Here is a 16,914-nt window from a genome sequence, read left to right as displayed (position 1 = left end):
TGTATGGCTCACAGGGGTGTTTTTTTTTTTTTTTTTTTTTTTTTTTTTTTTTTAACAAATAATAAACTCCTGTTCTTTGATTCCTAGATTAAGAGCGGGGGTGTCAAACCCAATTCTCTTCCAGAAGTGCCTTTTTGCAATCCCTTAAAAAAAATGCTAGAACTGATCCTTTTGATTTTAGTTATTTTTTGTTGCAGAGGAACATGAATTGCTGGTACAATTCAATCTTGCAGTATATGAGCACTTTCATGAGGATGGACAATGTTCTCTGAAAACAATAAGTGGTGTCTTGTCTCAAAACTAAACCAAACCAAATAGTCAGCTCTGCTTTAGAGGTCTGGATATATCTGCCCAAGGAACTGCTGAAAGGAACATGTAATTTGAAACAATAGCACTACTGTGCATTTAAGTTTTATTTTATATCTATCTTATTTCCCTGTACATTTATAGAACTTTTACATGCTACAGTACAGTAAGGGGAAGAAGATGGTTCTCTTTATAACTAGAAACAGGCAAATCAAACCTATTAAATAAGCATACTGTAGTACAGCTGAGAACCATAGTTTGTTGAATTAAAAAAATAATTTGTTTTCCTGATACAGGACCATTTTTTACAGAAAACATACCTCACAATCCAGTATGGTAGTATATTGAAAATTCACAGTATTTATCTGCAACTGTAAACATGGAGATTTAAATAAACCTACCAGCAAAAATCCCACAGAGCATTATTTACAATGTACATCCATTCCATTAAAAAAAAGTGAACAAAAAATGTAATACAGGATTTTAAAGTGTGTCATATTATATATGTATAAAATTTCTATATATTATATATCATATTATTATATATAATATATATATATATATATAAGTATATATATATATATATATATATATATATATATATATATAAAACTAACATGAACTAGGTAGATGTTCTTGAATTGATAAGATCAATAAGGCTTATTATTTTGGTAAAGCCAAGCACCCAACCAGATTAGTCTGTAGTTTGAGATGGACAGAAAAATAAGGCAATATCTTGACTGACCTATTAAAAAAAGTTAAAGGAATTACCATCACAAGTTACATTTGTTTGAACGCCTCGTGTAATGAGACAAAAGCAATGTTTTAACAATTCCGCAACGAACTTTGTGGTTTCTTTTCATTCTCTTTTACTTACACATTTAACACACAAGTAGAAATTAATCCTGAGTCTGTAGTTGAGCAGCAATTGATGTTAAATTCCAAGGCATCTTTTATACATAACATTAATCCTATTTACATTTTACAGTGTTCCAAGTATGTTAAATTAATTTGTCAAAGTGTAAATGAAAAAAGTCCTAAAGATTTTAAAGTGTTTTTTTTTGTAAAAAGTTCTTCTGTGGTGAAAGTGAATGCAGTATTCTTACAAGGATTAAAAGCACCACTGTCAGGATCCATTATTTAGTCTTGCATATTTATGCCGTCTAGGGATGGCTTCTGTGACACTGCAGAGCAAAAAAAAAAAAAAAAAGTTAACATACAAGTAAATAAAGCTCACCATTGATCCATTTAAACTTGCAGTCTCTACTGTCTGGTTCAAAAGCCTTCAGTTACTATGTTTTAAAAAAAAACAAAAAAAAAACACTTGCTTTCTGAAATGTTTTGTTCTATGGATTAAATGTGCAGTGAAATGCCTGTTGTATTGCATAATTGACTGTTCCCAACTAATTCTTTTTCAGTTACAAAAAATAAAAACAATAAACTTTAGATTAATCAGGCTGACCTGTCATCAGTGAGCAGTCTCCTCTATTGCGGATGTTTTGTCACTCGCCTGCAAAAGAAACTAGAGGAAAAAAAAAAAAAAAACATGAGTTTCTGCTGTTACTCCAAAGACTTTATATATAAATACACACACACATATACATACAGCTGTATGCAAAAGTTTGGGCACCCCTCGAAAAATGTACGTTACAATGAATCTTTCAGTGAACAGAAGTTGACCTGACCTCCACATGGTACAAAGTTAAACAGGACACCTTTTCTGTAAATTAATACAGGATTACCATTTATTTGCATTTATTAGATTAAAAATAATAAAAGTGAACATGGCAAGTGCGAAAGTTTGGGCATCCTGTCACTTAGTACTTGGTAACACCTCTTTTGGCAGATATAACTGCTTCCAAACGTTTCCTGTGGCCAGCTAAGAGTCTCTCCACAGATTTTCAGTAATATTCAAGTAAGTCTGGGGACTATGACAGCCATTCCAAAACCTTTCTCCTTCTTTCTTGTAAATATTTCATGGTTGATTTTGAGGTATGTTTTGGATCATTGTCTTGCTGAAATATCCAACCTCTTTTCAGCTTCAGTGTCCTGACTGACTTTAGGACATTAGCTTCTAGGATTTGTTGATATTTAGTTGAATCCATTCTTCCTTCCACCCGCACAATATTTCCGGTTCCACTGGCTGCCTCACAACCCCAAAGTATAACAGAGCCACCCCCGTGCTTAACAGTTGGCAAGGTGTTCTTTTCTTGAAATGCTTCACCTTTTTTCTCCAAACGTACCTTCTTTGGTTGTGGCCAAACTGTTTCATCAATCCAAAGCACATTGTTCCAAAATGCTTCAGGCTTGTCAAGGTTTTCTTTGTGATGAGGTCATAGAAAAGGCTTCTTTCTGACAACTCTCCCATGCAGATTTTTGTTGTGTAAGGTACGATGTACTGTGGACCTGTGAACAACTACTCCAGTGTCAGCTAAACTGTTCTGAAGGTCCTTTGCAGTGACCTGTGGGTTCTATTGTGCAGATCTGACCAGTTTTTGGGCAAGTCTATGTGATATTTTTCTTGGTCTTCCAGATCTTGCCTTTAACCGTTCCATTTAACTTCCATTTCTTGACAATGTTTCTGATGGCTGAAATTGCTAGCTGGAAGCGTTGAGTTTTTTTTTTTTTTTTTATAGCCTTCTCCTGTTTTGTGAAAATCAATTATCTTAATTTTCAAGTCCTCAGACATCTGCTTAGAGGAGCCCATGGTGAAACCAGACAGAACAGCCATCACAGTCTGACAGATTAGAAGGTATGAAGTTACTTCAGAGTAGTAATTCAACACTGGAATTGACTTCACCTGACTAACTGAAGCCCTAACGAGTGAATCATCCTTTCTGGGTCTTAGTAATTATCTTTTTAAGAAGTAATTAAGAATGGTCGAAAAGGGTGCCCAAACTTTTGCACGCGCCATGTTCACTTTTGTTTATTATTTTGAATTTGTAATAAATGCAAATAAATAGTAATCCTGTATTAATTTGCAGAAAGGTGTCATGTTTAACCATGTAGAGGTCAGGTCAACTTCTGTTTACTGAAAGATTCATTGTAACACATTTTTTCCAGGGGTGCCCAAACTTCTTCATACAACTGTGTGTGTGTGTGTGTGTGTGTGTGTGTGTGTATAAATAATATAAACTTGAACTGTGTACACACCACATTAAATGAAGCAGATTCATGCAGTTAACAATTTCTATCAGTAGGAGTCACAGAAGGCAAGTCTCACAGTAAAATGAGTAACACCTGCACATACAGGTCTCTGTTGAGTAAAGAAACAGTAGGGGGACTTTCTTAATCAGCAACCTACTGTATACTGAACCCTTCCAGCACAAAGTTCTGGTAACTTTGCAGCAAGACTATCCTAGTATAGCAAAATATTTGGTGTCTTGACTGAAATATGGACATTATATTTACTGGTCTTCTGTAGCACAAGAACAGATCTACAGTGAATGCAGTTTTACATAGTCAATTTTTTAATAAAAATAGTCTATAACTGGATTCAACATACTTTGCACCTGGCTGTGTCCCTGCAAGAGGAATCAATTTCAGACTCCTTGCATCCAGATTGATTACCTGTTAAGATAATTTTGTTCAACAAGCTTATGCATATATTTTCTTCTTTTTTTAAAATCAAGTTTTAGCAAGCTTTTAAAAGGGAACAGCTAGTCTGTTTTCATTAGGAAAGGCCCCCATACAAAGAATCAAATATTTTCCTACTGCATCTACAGTGCACTGAATTTTCAATCCACCAGGCATTTCACATTTCTGACTGATAGACTAGCTACATCACGCAAAACATCTGCCTACAGTATTATGCATTAGTCAGGAGTTGGCTTTTCAACTTAATTTTACTACAGTGAGTGCAATTTCCTTCAAATGTAATGAGAAACTTAGTGAGGTGTAAAACCTACCTATTTCAGTCACCAGTCTGAGAGAAGATTGACAGTCAGCTCCATTTTCAGATTTTTCCTTTGCTTCCAAGTGAACTCTATTTAAAGGACACCTATACATTTCAGCATCTGACTGAGATGACCGGTAACCTACACAATTAAAAAAACACTTTCACTGTTAATTTTACATTACCCACTTGCAAAAAATAATGCAACCTGTTCCTTTAATGTAGTAATATTTTGCAACATACCGTAGAACTTATTGTAAATAAACGCCGGGTCTCTATTAAACGCCGGGTCTCTGTCATTGCCATTGAAGCTGAGGAAGATGAGAAGGAGCTTGAGCGTAATGAAGACTCTCAGGGTTAATAAATAAATAAATAAATAATCGAAGACGCAATTTGTGGTAGGCCTACATGTAATGCATATTTGTTTAATGCAATTATTCAGCCTGCCATGTCTGTGCAGTGTATATGTCATGGTGTTTTCATTAATTGGTTATGCACAATTATTGTTTTGTTATTTGGTGACTAGGAATTTAGTTTAATTCCATATCATTTACATTATTTTCAAATAACAATAAGCCTAAATTTTAAAACGTGCTGAAAGTTGGCCAGATCCAAACCTCTTGGTGCAGTTTAACGTGTTTTGTTGTATTAAACAATGTACATGTTTGAGATTAAACAAATTGTTTTTGATAATGATACTGCTTTTATTGTTAATTTTTTAAAAATTTCAGAAGTTTGTATTATTATTAATATTATGCTATAAGAGTAGCCTACATACCAGTGTTCTGACATCTACAGGGCTGTCTTAGTGGATTGAACTGTTAATAAATAACAATGTCTACTTCCGTTTTTAAATACAAATTTGTACTTCTGCTTGTTCATTTTCCAACGTTTTTCATACCTCATCCTTGTTAACCAGTGCATATAAAAAGACAGTAAATACTTTTGTTTGATACTTGACGGTGTACAATACAATGTAATTTTGTTATAAAACAAAACTGTTACTTAGTTCTCACTGACACACAACCTTTTAACTAAGTTGCTGGAATGTTTAAATTGAGTTACGATGCTGCTACCGGGTTCTGTGTTAGCAGCTAGTGATCTAATATAAATGCCGGTCTCAAATAATCGCTGGTCTCTAAAACGCGCCGGGTCTGCTGGCCAATATTGTAAATAAATGCAGGAGGCAACAATGTACAACAAATATATATATATATATATATATATATATATATATATATATATATATATATATATATATATATATATATATATATATATATATTTTTGGTTAAAATGACTCATGCATTGAGCTAGATTGATGTATATTAGGAATTCTATCAAGCAAGACATAACAAAAAAAAACTAAGTTGGAGTCATTTTGACAAATACTTGGGTTAATAGAATGTGTAACACACACAGTATAAACAGTGAGTTTAAAGAAAATGTTTCAGAACCCAGCCCATTCTTTTAGTTATCTGAAAGCAATTTACCAACACCCCCCCCCCCCCCCCCTTGCTGGTTAAGTACTGTATTACATTCAACAGCTACAATTACAATGGCCTCACCTCTGTGATGTTCACTGCTTGTGTAATAGCCACTCTCAATCTGGGAATTCTTTTCTTTATGGGACTGTTCTTCCTTCTCCTCGGGATACTGTTTTTGACTGTCTGTCCTGACATCTACCCCTCTGAAGTCGTTGCTCTTGGATGCCTTGTTGCTGCTGTCCGACTCATCCCCAGACCTGGAGTTCTGCTTCCCGTACTGGGAGCGCTGAGGTTTGTCCTGATCTGAACCGTCACTTCTGTGTTTTTTCTTTTTCTTGTGTTTCCATGAATCACTATCAGAGTTTGCTTCAGAGGAATCCTGGTGACTTCTATATGCAAACAAAAATGTAACATAATAAATTAGCTACACAATGGTACTTGCTCAGCATAAAGAAAGTTCGTTCAAAGAAAAGAACTACAAAGTAGATCGGAAGCCCTATTTTGTTTACAAATCTTTACTCATGAATAATCTCAATGGTCAATTAAGATACACAAAGTGACTTTTTTTTTTCATGTGAATGACACTTTACTGTAAGGCTGGTTGATAAATGCATAGGAACTTAAACCAATTTTGGATACCTTTAAAATATCTTATACAATGATTTGTCTTCCCTCCGTGTACGGTACACAGAACATAAACAAAAAGAAAACACTGAAGACATGAGAGTACCATCTTTCTTTTTGAGAAAGCTCATCAAGAAAAATATGTTTCTGCCAAGCTGAACTTACACTTACCTGTGGTCCCTGATTCTGTATTTATGTTTGGACTTCTTTTTCTTTTTTGACTTTTTGTGTTTCCTGGCTCTCCTCTCCTCTGAAGACTCGTCCTGCAGGTGTCTCCTCCGCTTTCTCTCCAAATCACTATCCTCAGTGTCGTGGTCGTCGTAGTGCCATCTGCTCTCGTGTCTTGCATGCTCGCTATTGCGTTCTGAGCTCCTCCCATTGGAGCCCAAGGTGCGTTTGTCCTTGACGTGCTTGGAATAGTGGGAGGAGGAGGAGGAGGAGAAGGAAGGTCGTAAATGATCAGAATCTAATCTGCCCTTGCAGTAATCATGTTTGCCAAAGTCCTTACAATTGTTCTCTTTGCTTGTAGTCCCATTCATCCATTGGGGTCTGGAGGAAAGCACTTCTTTGTGAAGCCAGTCCCTGTTATAGTGACTGGATGACTTCTCACAGTCCCTACTGCTTTGAGGGAACCTCCTGTCCAGCTCTTCTTTGGACCTGTAGTAAGAGTCCCTGCTGTGGTAAGTGTGTCTTTCCTGCCTCCAGTCCTTTTCTCTGTCTCTATAATACCCATCCCTACTACGGGACCTATCTCTGCTATGGGATCGATATTTACAGGGACAATAGTCTTTATCATGCAGCCTACTCTTCTTGTGGTTGGTTGTTTCCCTACTTCTAGATCGATACCTGTACTTCTCAGAAAGCTTTGTTTTACCTTCACTATATCTTACGTTATGAGGAGATTTGTGTCTATAACTTTTTTCCCTGTCTGACGTTCTGCGTTTGTCCTTCTCGGTGCTATGTGAATGCAATTCTCCGATTCTGCTTTTCTCCTCCCTCTCTGCTGAGCTCCTTGGCTGTTCATCAGTCCGAGATGTCAGCTTCCTGTTTTCAGCACACCTGTCTTTCCCTGGGGACTGTCTGTGTTCTAATGTGGCTTCTTGACTTTCTTCCTTTATAGTCTCAAGACATGTCTTGATCTGATCCTTTGCTTTGTCCCAAAAAGATATATTAGAATTAGTGGTGTTTAATATGACATGTTTGCTAACATTTTCACAGCTAACAGGATTTTTCAAGCCAGTGGAGTTATCTGAATGCCTCGTTTGAAGCTGGACAGGACCCTCTGTCCTTGCAACAGATTGTTTGAGAGTTGTCTCCTCCGCCTCTGGAGGTTGCTTATTTTCACTCTTTACCTGGAACATTTGAGTTTCCCTATTAGGGTTTGGTTTGTTATCAGTATTACAATTAGCATGAATTGCAGGGTCAAGGGCAGAGGTTTTACTGTTCATGGTAGTATTGGCAGCCCTTTCTTCTTGAACAAGAAGAGTTTTATCACACAGTTCAGGGGCTGGAGACCTGACTGCATCTTTAACAGGAGAGGCGGCTGAACAGTTTTCCAGATTTTGAACCCTGTCCACACAGGGATTGACAACAGTAGCAGCTGCTGGAAAAGTTGTCCCCCTTGAGGGCAAACAAGGACTTTTTTCTTTTTCACTGTAAGGAGTAAAAAAAAAAAAAAAAAAAAAAAAAAATTATATATATATGTAAACAAAGGCTTATTGTTATTTGAAAATATGTTGATATGGAATTAAACTAAATTCCTAGTCACCGGATGTGGAGGCCACATTTTTTTAAACTGCTCTACAGTGACCTGGCATCTACGTGCTCTAAGGTTCAATAATGAATGCATGGGATAAAGTGCCATCGTCAACCAGCTAGATAATTTCAAGTTTAAAGGGGAGCTTTCCTGCATAATTGGTTCACAAATCCTCCTTACCTCTGTTCGAAATGGGAAGTCAGCTTTGGCTTTTTAGCGGGTTCTGATGTATTTGTAGTACTGGCACCAATGCTTTCCAGAGTGTCAGAAATATCAGAAGTTCGCTGCAAAAACACACAAACCCCCCCCCCCCACACACAAAAAAACAGTAGACAGAGATTACATTTTAAACTGGATGTAAAATCATTCTCAAAATCTGAATTGTACTATGATGCAGACCAATTTAAAAATAAATAAAATTCCATATTGATTTTTTTAAGACGCAAAGGCGTACCAGCAGAACAGCAGACCATTTTTCATAAAGGCAACGAGGGTGCCCGATATTATCACGATGTGACCCACACCTGCCAAACCGCTGGATTTTCCCCCTGAGATTTTTCTATTCAGTCTCAGGGTTCCAGTTTAACTAAAAAGTCCCTCCCTGGTGGCGCTATCGTTGGTTGCGTCAAGTTTTCATTACAAAATGGACAGCAATAGGTGGAACAACTCCAGTTCATAAAAATCAATCATTTTCTTTTAATGGGCACTTGAAACAACCAATTCCATTCTAGGAAGAGGGATGCTGTTACAGGGAGTGGCACTTTGAAGCTCGTTGACACTTCACTTCCCAAACTGAGTGTGGATGAGAGGAGTTTAAAAAAACCCCCAAAACAAACAAAAAAAACACAACAATATTTAATTAAGCATTATACTTAATATATTCTTCCCCCTCAGTTAATTACCATTGTGCCGTCAAACTAACATGTTAAACAACAGTAACAAAGTTGCAAAATGTTTTGATTTTTACTTATGGTGTTAGGCTATTGAAATAAATAGCGAATGCAGATGATTTGTAAAAGAATAACAGGCAATACTGACGAGATGGAGAACATAACAATAAAGGTTATGTGATCCCCTGCCTACAAATCTACAAGTTGGGGGGGGGGGGGGGAGAGAAACATGTTAAATGAACTGGATGTGTAACAAATGGGAAATCGCCACTCCTATAATATAAAATAAAGGACCTCCCCCAATGATTTTCCAAACATTCTTTTTTAAAAAAATTTAGTTTTTTTGTTTTTAAAAAAAAGGTATGCAAAATCCCCAAGCTCACCTTATCACTGTGTTTAAAACCGTTAGTTTTTGGCAAGCCGTTCTCAATGGGTTTAGTATGCTTCAAAGGGCAGCTCACTGTTTCAACCGTGAGCCTGGCATCTTCAGACTCCACTGCCATCGTGGTCAGGCCGTTCAACTCTGCCTTGCAATAAGGCACATCCGAACAATTCTTTCCGAGGTCTGGAGGTGGAGGAATAGCACTCGAGGTCGGGAATGTGTCCAATCTAGTTCCGTTAACCGTTCCATTGCAGGGCTTTGCATGCCCATTCTCCATAACCGGACCGGGCTCCTCGTCCGAGGATTCCTCAGCATACGGAACGAGGAAGCTGGCGCTACGCTTGGGGGCGCCATTCACCCTGGAACAAGGGGGCTCAGGGGGTGTATCGGCTTGTGATACTGTGGCAGGAGCTGTATAGCTGGGTGCTCCTGAGGTAGACTGAGCAGTAGAGGAGGAGGAGGAGGAGGAGTGGGTGACGGTGGATGTGGAAGTGCTGGGCTTGTACAGCTTGTCCAGGGGGCTGCTGTGGAAGTTGGGCTGGGAATGGGAAGGACGTGCCGACTTGCTCTGTCCAATTTGGAAGGTCAGCTTTGGCCTTTTAGTGGGTTCTGGAATAACGGTGGGCCTGTTTAGTGGGCGGTTCTGGAAAGAAGTAGAAGGCTGGCTCGACCCCATCCTGTTCAAACCAATGTTGCTGGCACTTGCCTTGGAACTGCAGGGGACCTCCTTCACAGAGCAGTTTCCATTGATATGGTTAGAACTCTAAGAAACCAAAAATAAATATACTTCAAATATAAAAGGATGAAACCCCTCCATTCCACATTTCTACTGGCGGTTTCAGATGTTGTGATATGTTGCCAAAGAGATTAGACTGGTGATTAGCCAATCAGGTCTCCTTTGTAAAAAGAGGTTTAATTTCATTGTGACATCTTAGATACACAGATTACAAAATAATAAAAATGGCCCAATTTCTACAGCCATTTTTATTTATTTTTTTTACTTTTGAACTATAGATGAAAATGTTACAGCTTTAGCCAGATGATCAGATTTACCAACCACACTTGGAAGGTTTACAAGGTAAAAAAGTCACGATATAAATATCCATTCACTTCCAGACCCTACACATTGTTTGGAAAATAATTACATTAGACTATGGTAGGTGTCAACATACCTTAGCCATGTGAGGGGGGAGCTGCGGTCCAATGAAGCCTGTTGTCTGCTGTTTGGTACCACCCAGGCGCTGACTCACTATGGGGCAAGGGGAGGACTGTCCTGGGGTGCATGCGGAATGATTATAATCTCCTCCGTTCTTCACATCTGGAGACCTTAAATAAATATAAATAACAAAGATGTAAACAACATGTCAACTTCATACATAATTATTTCAGATGAACTATTTCCACGGTTTGCCTGGATTTCTTTCATCAGGGAACCACTTGATGAACCACAGGCTCACTCAGTAACGGTTTGTTAGCTCCTGCAATACACCTGATCAATTCAGATTAAAGACAGATTACTGATCTCTTGGGGCGGGGGGGCACGACACAAGACACCATTCAGACTCAAGACTTACCTTATGTAAAACAGCACATAAGCCTGCTGATTGAGCACAGACCGGATGTCGCTAGTGGATACTACAGAATCGTTCATCTGGTACCACTGTCCATTACTGGCCTGTGATAATAAAAATAAACAGATTGTCTTGTTTGCGTCAAGAAAATGTCTGGATTTGACTTGTAAAATTTGCTGTCATGCAAACATACAGATTTGTATTCATATGTAAATATTACCTTTATGTAACAATAGTAGTGTCCAGCATGGCAGCTAAACCCAGAATGCACTAGAACTGCATACAGGACATATATAACTGGCTCCCCAGTGGATTGCGACATGAATGGACGAATATCTAGAAATTCTGGATACCTCACGTCCTGCAGTACCAGAAAATGTTTTTTAGAACACACACATGCAGGTTTACAGACAAGTAGGGATGTGTTCAAAGGTTTGATTGCTAGTCAGGAATCTGAAGGTAGTTCTAAAACTTTGAAGGTTTAGAAAGGTTTTTTTTTTCTGTTAACAGAAACCAAAATTCAATCTTTTGATTTGTATAAGGTATATTACTTGAACAAAAATTCTTATATGTAGCAACTCTATATGGCGCCACATGAGCACCATCCACCCCTCCCCCTCTCTGTCTCTGCAGTTTGGGATATTTTTGTTAAATGCACAGACGACCAAAAAAAGTCAGCTACAGTTCTTTTAATTGGCTGCAATGAGGTGCTGCTGCAATGCAAGATTATTGAATATATTGCAGGCAGCATCAATTACGTGAACATAAACAATGTGTACTTTTATTTAAATTATAAAAACGTGATTACTGTTCTATACAGTTTTATTGTATATGGATTACCTGTAAAATAGGATTTTCAATCAAATAAAAACTAGTAGCTATGGTGATGTCACCGGTAAATTATGCAAATTAGTACCATCAAAGGTTCAAACCTTCCTTCGGTAATGTGTTCCAAACCTTCGAAGGTCAAAACGTACCCCTCATTACAGCCCTAAAGACAACACACTGAAAATGTAGTGCATTAATAGACTTTACTCAATACAGAAATTCACTGCAGAACAATTTTATTTAAAAAATAATTGTTTAAACTGACAAGTCAAGATCAAACTGATCAAGAAAAAATGTATATATTAAATACATTTTAAAAATAGTGGATCCCAAGTATTTTAACAAGTACGAAATAAAACGGTACTTCTAGGTCAAAAAGTTAAAAGCTTGGTTTAAAAACTACCAATTCGTGCGTACCTTTGTGATCTTGCCCCCATTGTAGTTGGCAAAGCACTTCAAGGATATGGTAAGCACATTGGAATCTCTGTGTATTGTAAACCTTTTTGAAGCTGGAACCATTTTCTTGCACCTTAAGATGACAAAAAGTGTAAACAATTAAACTGTACTGATTAAAATAATAATAAATCAAACTTCAGACTGTCATCCTTTGTTATTAGTTCTAATCATCACCATATGTATGATATTAGTGCCAAAATGTTTTGCTACTTTGTAGAAGTCATCAGTATAATTAATTTAGGCTGGCCATTATAGTCTGATATCAACAGCTTCTCAAAACTTACCATTTTCACTGAATGGTCTTGGTATTTGAAGTGTCACCTACATATGCACGATTTGGTTTTAGTTTTGTTCTCAACCCCTAACCTTTTCTCTCCTATTTTAGTTCAAAATAATTTTTATCCCCTTACTTGGTGCACTTGTAAGCATTTTCTCCATCCAACTGTTCAGGCTTTACAAACTGCTCAAGTGCTTTGGTGATGCTTTGCACAGTCTGGAAATAGAAAAAAAAAAAAAAAAAAAAAAAAAAAAAACACAAAACCAAACGACATGCAATTAGTATAAATTTAGAAAAATACAATTTAGAAAAATGTGTTTTATTTGGACAGAAAGAGCTCATCTGAAAAGTTACTCAAACAAATCAGGATACATTTTTTTCTTTTATTTAATACATTGCTCAAAAAAGGTGCACAATACTTTCCCTCCCACGAAGATGAACATACCTTAATTTCCAAAGCAACATCCAGGTAGGGATCAAAAGTGTCAGAAACCGCTTTGCAATTCAGACATTTTACTGAAACAGAAACACAAATGATTAATTATCACATGAAATATTTATAAAAATCTATAAAAATATGCAGATATGCATTTGTTACTGATGTTAACGTACCTCTGGACCGCAAATAACCCCCAAAGATCTGATGTATTAATGTGGTGGCCTGGGTGTGTCTGTCCAACCTGTAAAATTCCAAAGCAATTATTATTCTCACTCTTTGTAGTAGACAACATTAACAATATTAACCCATTAAGATTGCAATATGCAACGTAAATTACAATACATTAAAGCTCTTTTAGACCACCTCTAAAAATGTAAATAAGGAACTAAATAAATCACTGAACAATTTTCCATTACAGTTTATTTTGACAAGATATAACGACTATCCTTTCTATGGTATTAGCCAGGTTAAGATTGTTCCAAGTACTATATTCTGAACATGGTAAAATAAATAAATAAAAAATATACCAAAACACATAATTGCAAAACCAAAGGAGGGTTAAACAAAAATGATCAAAAGGGCCGTCTGCTTATACTGCTGTTTTAAACCTACTTGTTCCCTGGCAGGCACGATTTCTGCATAGCATCAATAGTGTAGCGGAGAAATTCATGTGCATCCTCTTGGCTACCAAATCGGAAATGCTTGGCAATACCTAAAAATCAGAAACGCACACACAAAAAAATAGTTTCAAGGAAGGCTGGAATAATTACTGAGAAAAAGGTCAAAAATAAAATGTATCACAACACCAAACAAATATATTAAATATTACTTACGCTTAAGGTCATTTATGACAGACATGGGCTTTATGACATTTCCAGAGTTGGCAAACACCTGGGTGATATGATTCTGCATTGTGCACATCATACAGAATCCAGCCTCGTGGCCTTAAAAAAAAAAGAAAAAAAAAAAAAGTATTTTTTCTGGGTTGGTTAAAAGGCAAAACTGCAACATAACGTGAAACCTGAATGTTTCTTTCTGGGTTCTGCAATTCAAAAGTTATTCATGGCCAATACCAAAAAACGTAAATTTCTTTGGCCATTTTAAAGATCAGTTACCTACATGTTTTGGAGTGCTCACGTGACAGCATGTAGGTGGCCAGAGGGGCTGTGTAGGTGAGGCACTGCAGAGCAGAGTTCAGGAAGCAAGTGTTGCCCAAATTTTGGAGTCCAGCTCCAATCTGATGCATCTGATGCCACTTTAGACACAGTTTCTCCACTGGAAATAGAACTTTCTGTGGAGGAGCGATCCCATCTCCGCCCCCTGCCAAGTCTGGAATAAGCAGAAGAATAAGCATGAGTGCCAGACAATGTGGGATGCTTGTTAATAATGATCATTTATTACAACCCAAGACTTATATCAGATCTAGCTGGAGTGGGCTGTGGGGAAGAATAATTAAGACTACCTGCTACTTTAATGTATTAACAAAGTATTACCAGTCTGAACAAAGCAAGTACCAAACTAAACCTTTAATAAGACATTGTAGTACATTACTCATTTGAAGAGCTTCCTCTAGCCAATCTAAACTGCAAACACCATTATAAAACAAGAGTAATAAATGAAGTTGGTTTTATGCATCTACAGAATTTTTATTGCAGGTTTTTGTTAATTTATGCCATACACAGCTGCTATATAATGAGATTTTGCTACAAGTAGGTCCTTGTACAAATAAAGCTGTAATACATCAGATGAATTCACTGCTGTGCCACTTGAACACTTGACAAAAATCTAATTATGTGCCCACACACTGTTCCCATCAAATTTCAAAACTTACTTTGATCCTTGTGTATGGTGGATTTTGCTTTCTCTTGCACGGGTGCTGTACTTCTGGAATAAACAGCAGCTCCCGGGGTCGGTCCTACAGAAGTGGCTTTACTTTTAGGGGCGTCCAAGGCGGATGACACAGCTCCCCAACTCGCTGAGCTTGAGTCCATGTCTCCAGAGGAGGAGGGGGTCAGGCAGCCAGAGGGCTTGGACTGACCAGACTCAGGGTCAGAAGACTCTGTTTGCTTGTCAACTATAGTCATTGTTCATTACTGGGAGAAATAAATAAATAAACATCTGAAACATCAACAACAAACTCAGTCCTGGATAGTTTAATTTTTTATTTTTATTTTAAGTTTTAGTGTATCATTTGCATGTAGTGACAAACAAAAACAACAAACGGCGCACCTGTCATAACATACAGTCAACTCTTTTGAGACTGGCGTGAAATACCAGTAATTCCAGCAGGTTTGGATAAAATAATTCACTTTTCAACCAACTAAAAACTCAAATGGAAATGTTACACATTTCTGGTATTTTTTTCTCCCAAGGCAGATGACATTCCTGTTTGAATACATTCCTATAAGATATCATCATAACTTGTTATGAAACTTCCTTTGAAGCTACATCTGCAAGTTGGGTGTTATTTTTCAAAACAGTATATCCCCCCCCCCAAAAAATAAATAAATAAATAAATGAAACGATACAGCCACCCTATGTTAAAAGTGCGACTGGTAACTTCAACAGCAAACAAAACAACGGTACATTGTGGACAGAAACATGAACAAATAGTAGTTTGACATGGTATATAGCTAGCGATCACCGCAACCTATTGTTCATGTTGGGAACTGCACTCCCCACTCAAAAAAGCGAGGGAAATTATACTGCACTACGAACCAAGGACAAATCTAACCGGCTTCCTTAGAGAAACCTAGAAAGACCGAAACGAACATAAACAACAACGGACATCATTCAGTGCTTAGCTTTCAATTGATAAAATGCGCAAAAAACTCAAAAACACATTTTATATATATATATATATATATATATATATATATATATATATATATATATATATATATATATATATATATATATATATAACTCTATTTTGACATGGTGTGAGCAAAATACCCAAAATAGTTGAAAATGTATTAAAACACGATGTATATTTTATTAAAGCTACGGTTGTGCGACAGGCTATTAAAGCTACGGTAGAGGCGATAAACACAAGTATTATTATTTATTGCCATGTTTACTACATCTAATACCGCACACTTGTTTTAACCAACATGCAAAGGGGTTTGAGACGCTGTGGTATGAAAGGCGCTACAGATAAATTAAACAAATGTCATTGAAATTTGCAAACCTGCTTAAAATCGTGGTACCGTGACACTTATGACAGAAACAACATGCATGACTACTGTGCACTGACAAAAACAAAACCGAAGGTGCTCAACCTTTGCGATCAAACACCTGAACACGCCTACCCAGGCAAGCACCCTCCCCTCACCCGGCTGAGGCCTAGTTCATAGACACTACCAAGATATAAACCAGCAACACTGTCCTGGAAAAAAAATCGAGTAGGCTGCTGTACCTTCTCCATGCCTTCCCTGATTAAACCAGCGGCGGGTCTGAGTTGTTTGAACGTGGAACCGCCGTGACACCGCAAACGCCATGGCAACGCAAAACGTAACAATAAAACTGAAACGAGGACGTAATCAAATTGATGGTCTAACCTTCTTTCTGGTTTTGCTGCAGCGCCAAAATAATATCACCCATATTGTTTAAAAGTGCGTTAGAGCAGTCCGTGGATATCTGCATTCGCATAAAAACCGCGTTTTAAATCACGGAAACCGAAGAATTTTAAATTCACCGGTGTTGCAGGTTCTCGGCACCACACTGAGCTCAGCGCGGAGAGGGGTTAAAGAAAGCGGGATAGAACATAAATCTGCTTTTAAAATGTGGGGTCTGCTCCCGCTACACACCACTATTTATGCGCTGTTGGTAAATGAAACGACTGTTATAAAATTCAAGTTAAGCCCCCCTTACCTGTGTTTTATTGAGACGGTGTCAAACCCATCCCAATGTAGGCCTTCTGTCCGGCGGTGAACAATGACGTACATTCCTTACGAGTACAACCGGGTATCCCCGGGGTCAGCCGGGCAGGGGAAGGAAACGC

At 37.5% G+C, this 16,914-nt stretch overlaps 1 protein-coding gene across 5 annotated transcripts; it reads right to left on the bottom strand.

The window, feature by feature from the left end:
* Nucleotides 1–1,091: 1,091 nt before the first annotated feature.
* Nucleotides 1,092–16,871, bottom strand: usp42 (ubiquitin specific peptidase 42). 5 transcript variants are annotated; one of them, XM_041230219.1, is made up of 20 exons: nucleotides 16,785–16,871; nucleotides 14,743–15,004; nucleotides 14,031–14,240; nucleotides 13,745–13,855; nucleotides 13,524–13,623; nucleotides 13,085–13,152; nucleotides 12,918–12,988; nucleotides 12,606–12,688; nucleotides 12,157–12,268; nucleotides 11,132–11,272; nucleotides 10,915–11,015; nucleotides 10,513–10,666; nucleotides 9,342–10,103; nucleotides 8,249–8,352; nucleotides 6,484–7,965; nucleotides 5,770–6,077; nucleotides 4,215–4,343; nucleotides 3,812–3,876; nucleotides 1,769–1,828; nucleotides 1,092–1,490 (listed from the first exon to the last, which is right to left on the bottom strand). In XM_041230219.1, exons 2-19 carry the CDS (start codon nucleotides 14,993–14,995, stop codon nucleotides 1,775–1,777), a joined length of 4,308 nt encoding a protein of 1,435 aa, XP_041086153.1. In that variant the 5' UTR covers nucleotides 14,996–15,004; nucleotides 16,785–16,871; the 3' UTR covers nucleotides 1,092–1,490; nucleotides 1,769–1,774. The 5 variants fall into 5 exon arrangements, with proteins under 5 accessions (XP_041086153.1, XP_041086152.1, XP_041086156.1 ...); XM_041230218.1 differs by having other exon boundaries at nucleotides 1,092–1,828; XM_041230222.1 differs by lacking the exon at nucleotides 3,812–3,876.
* Between the last annotated feature and the right edge of the window lie 43 nt (nucleotides 16,872–16,914).

Source organism: Polyodon spathula, chromosome 26 (assembly GCF_017654505.1).
Source record: "Polyodon spathula isolate WHYD16114869_AA chromosome 26, ASM1765450v1, whole genome shotgun sequence".
In the NCBI taxonomy this organism is placed as follows: domain Eukaryota; kingdom Metazoa; phylum Chordata; class Actinopteri; order Acipenseriformes; family Polyodontidae; genus Polyodon; species Polyodon spathula.
The sequence above is the reverse complement of the archived record's forward strand: the minus strand, read 5'-3'. Positions and strand labels throughout refer to the sequence as shown.

Coding starts and splice junctions, on each gene's coding strand:
- usp42 (XM_041230218.1), bottom strand. CDS start 14,995: ATGACTATAGTTGACAAGCAAACAGAGTCTTCTGACCCTGAGTCTGGT. Junction 14,241..14,742: donor CACCATACACAAGGATCAAA/GTAAGTTTTGAA, acceptor TGCTTATTCCAG/ACTTGGCAGGGGGCGGAGAT. Junction 13,624..13,744: donor TGTCATAAATGACCTTAAGC/GTAAGTAATATT, acceptor TCTGATTTTTAG/GTATTGCCAAGCATTTCCGA.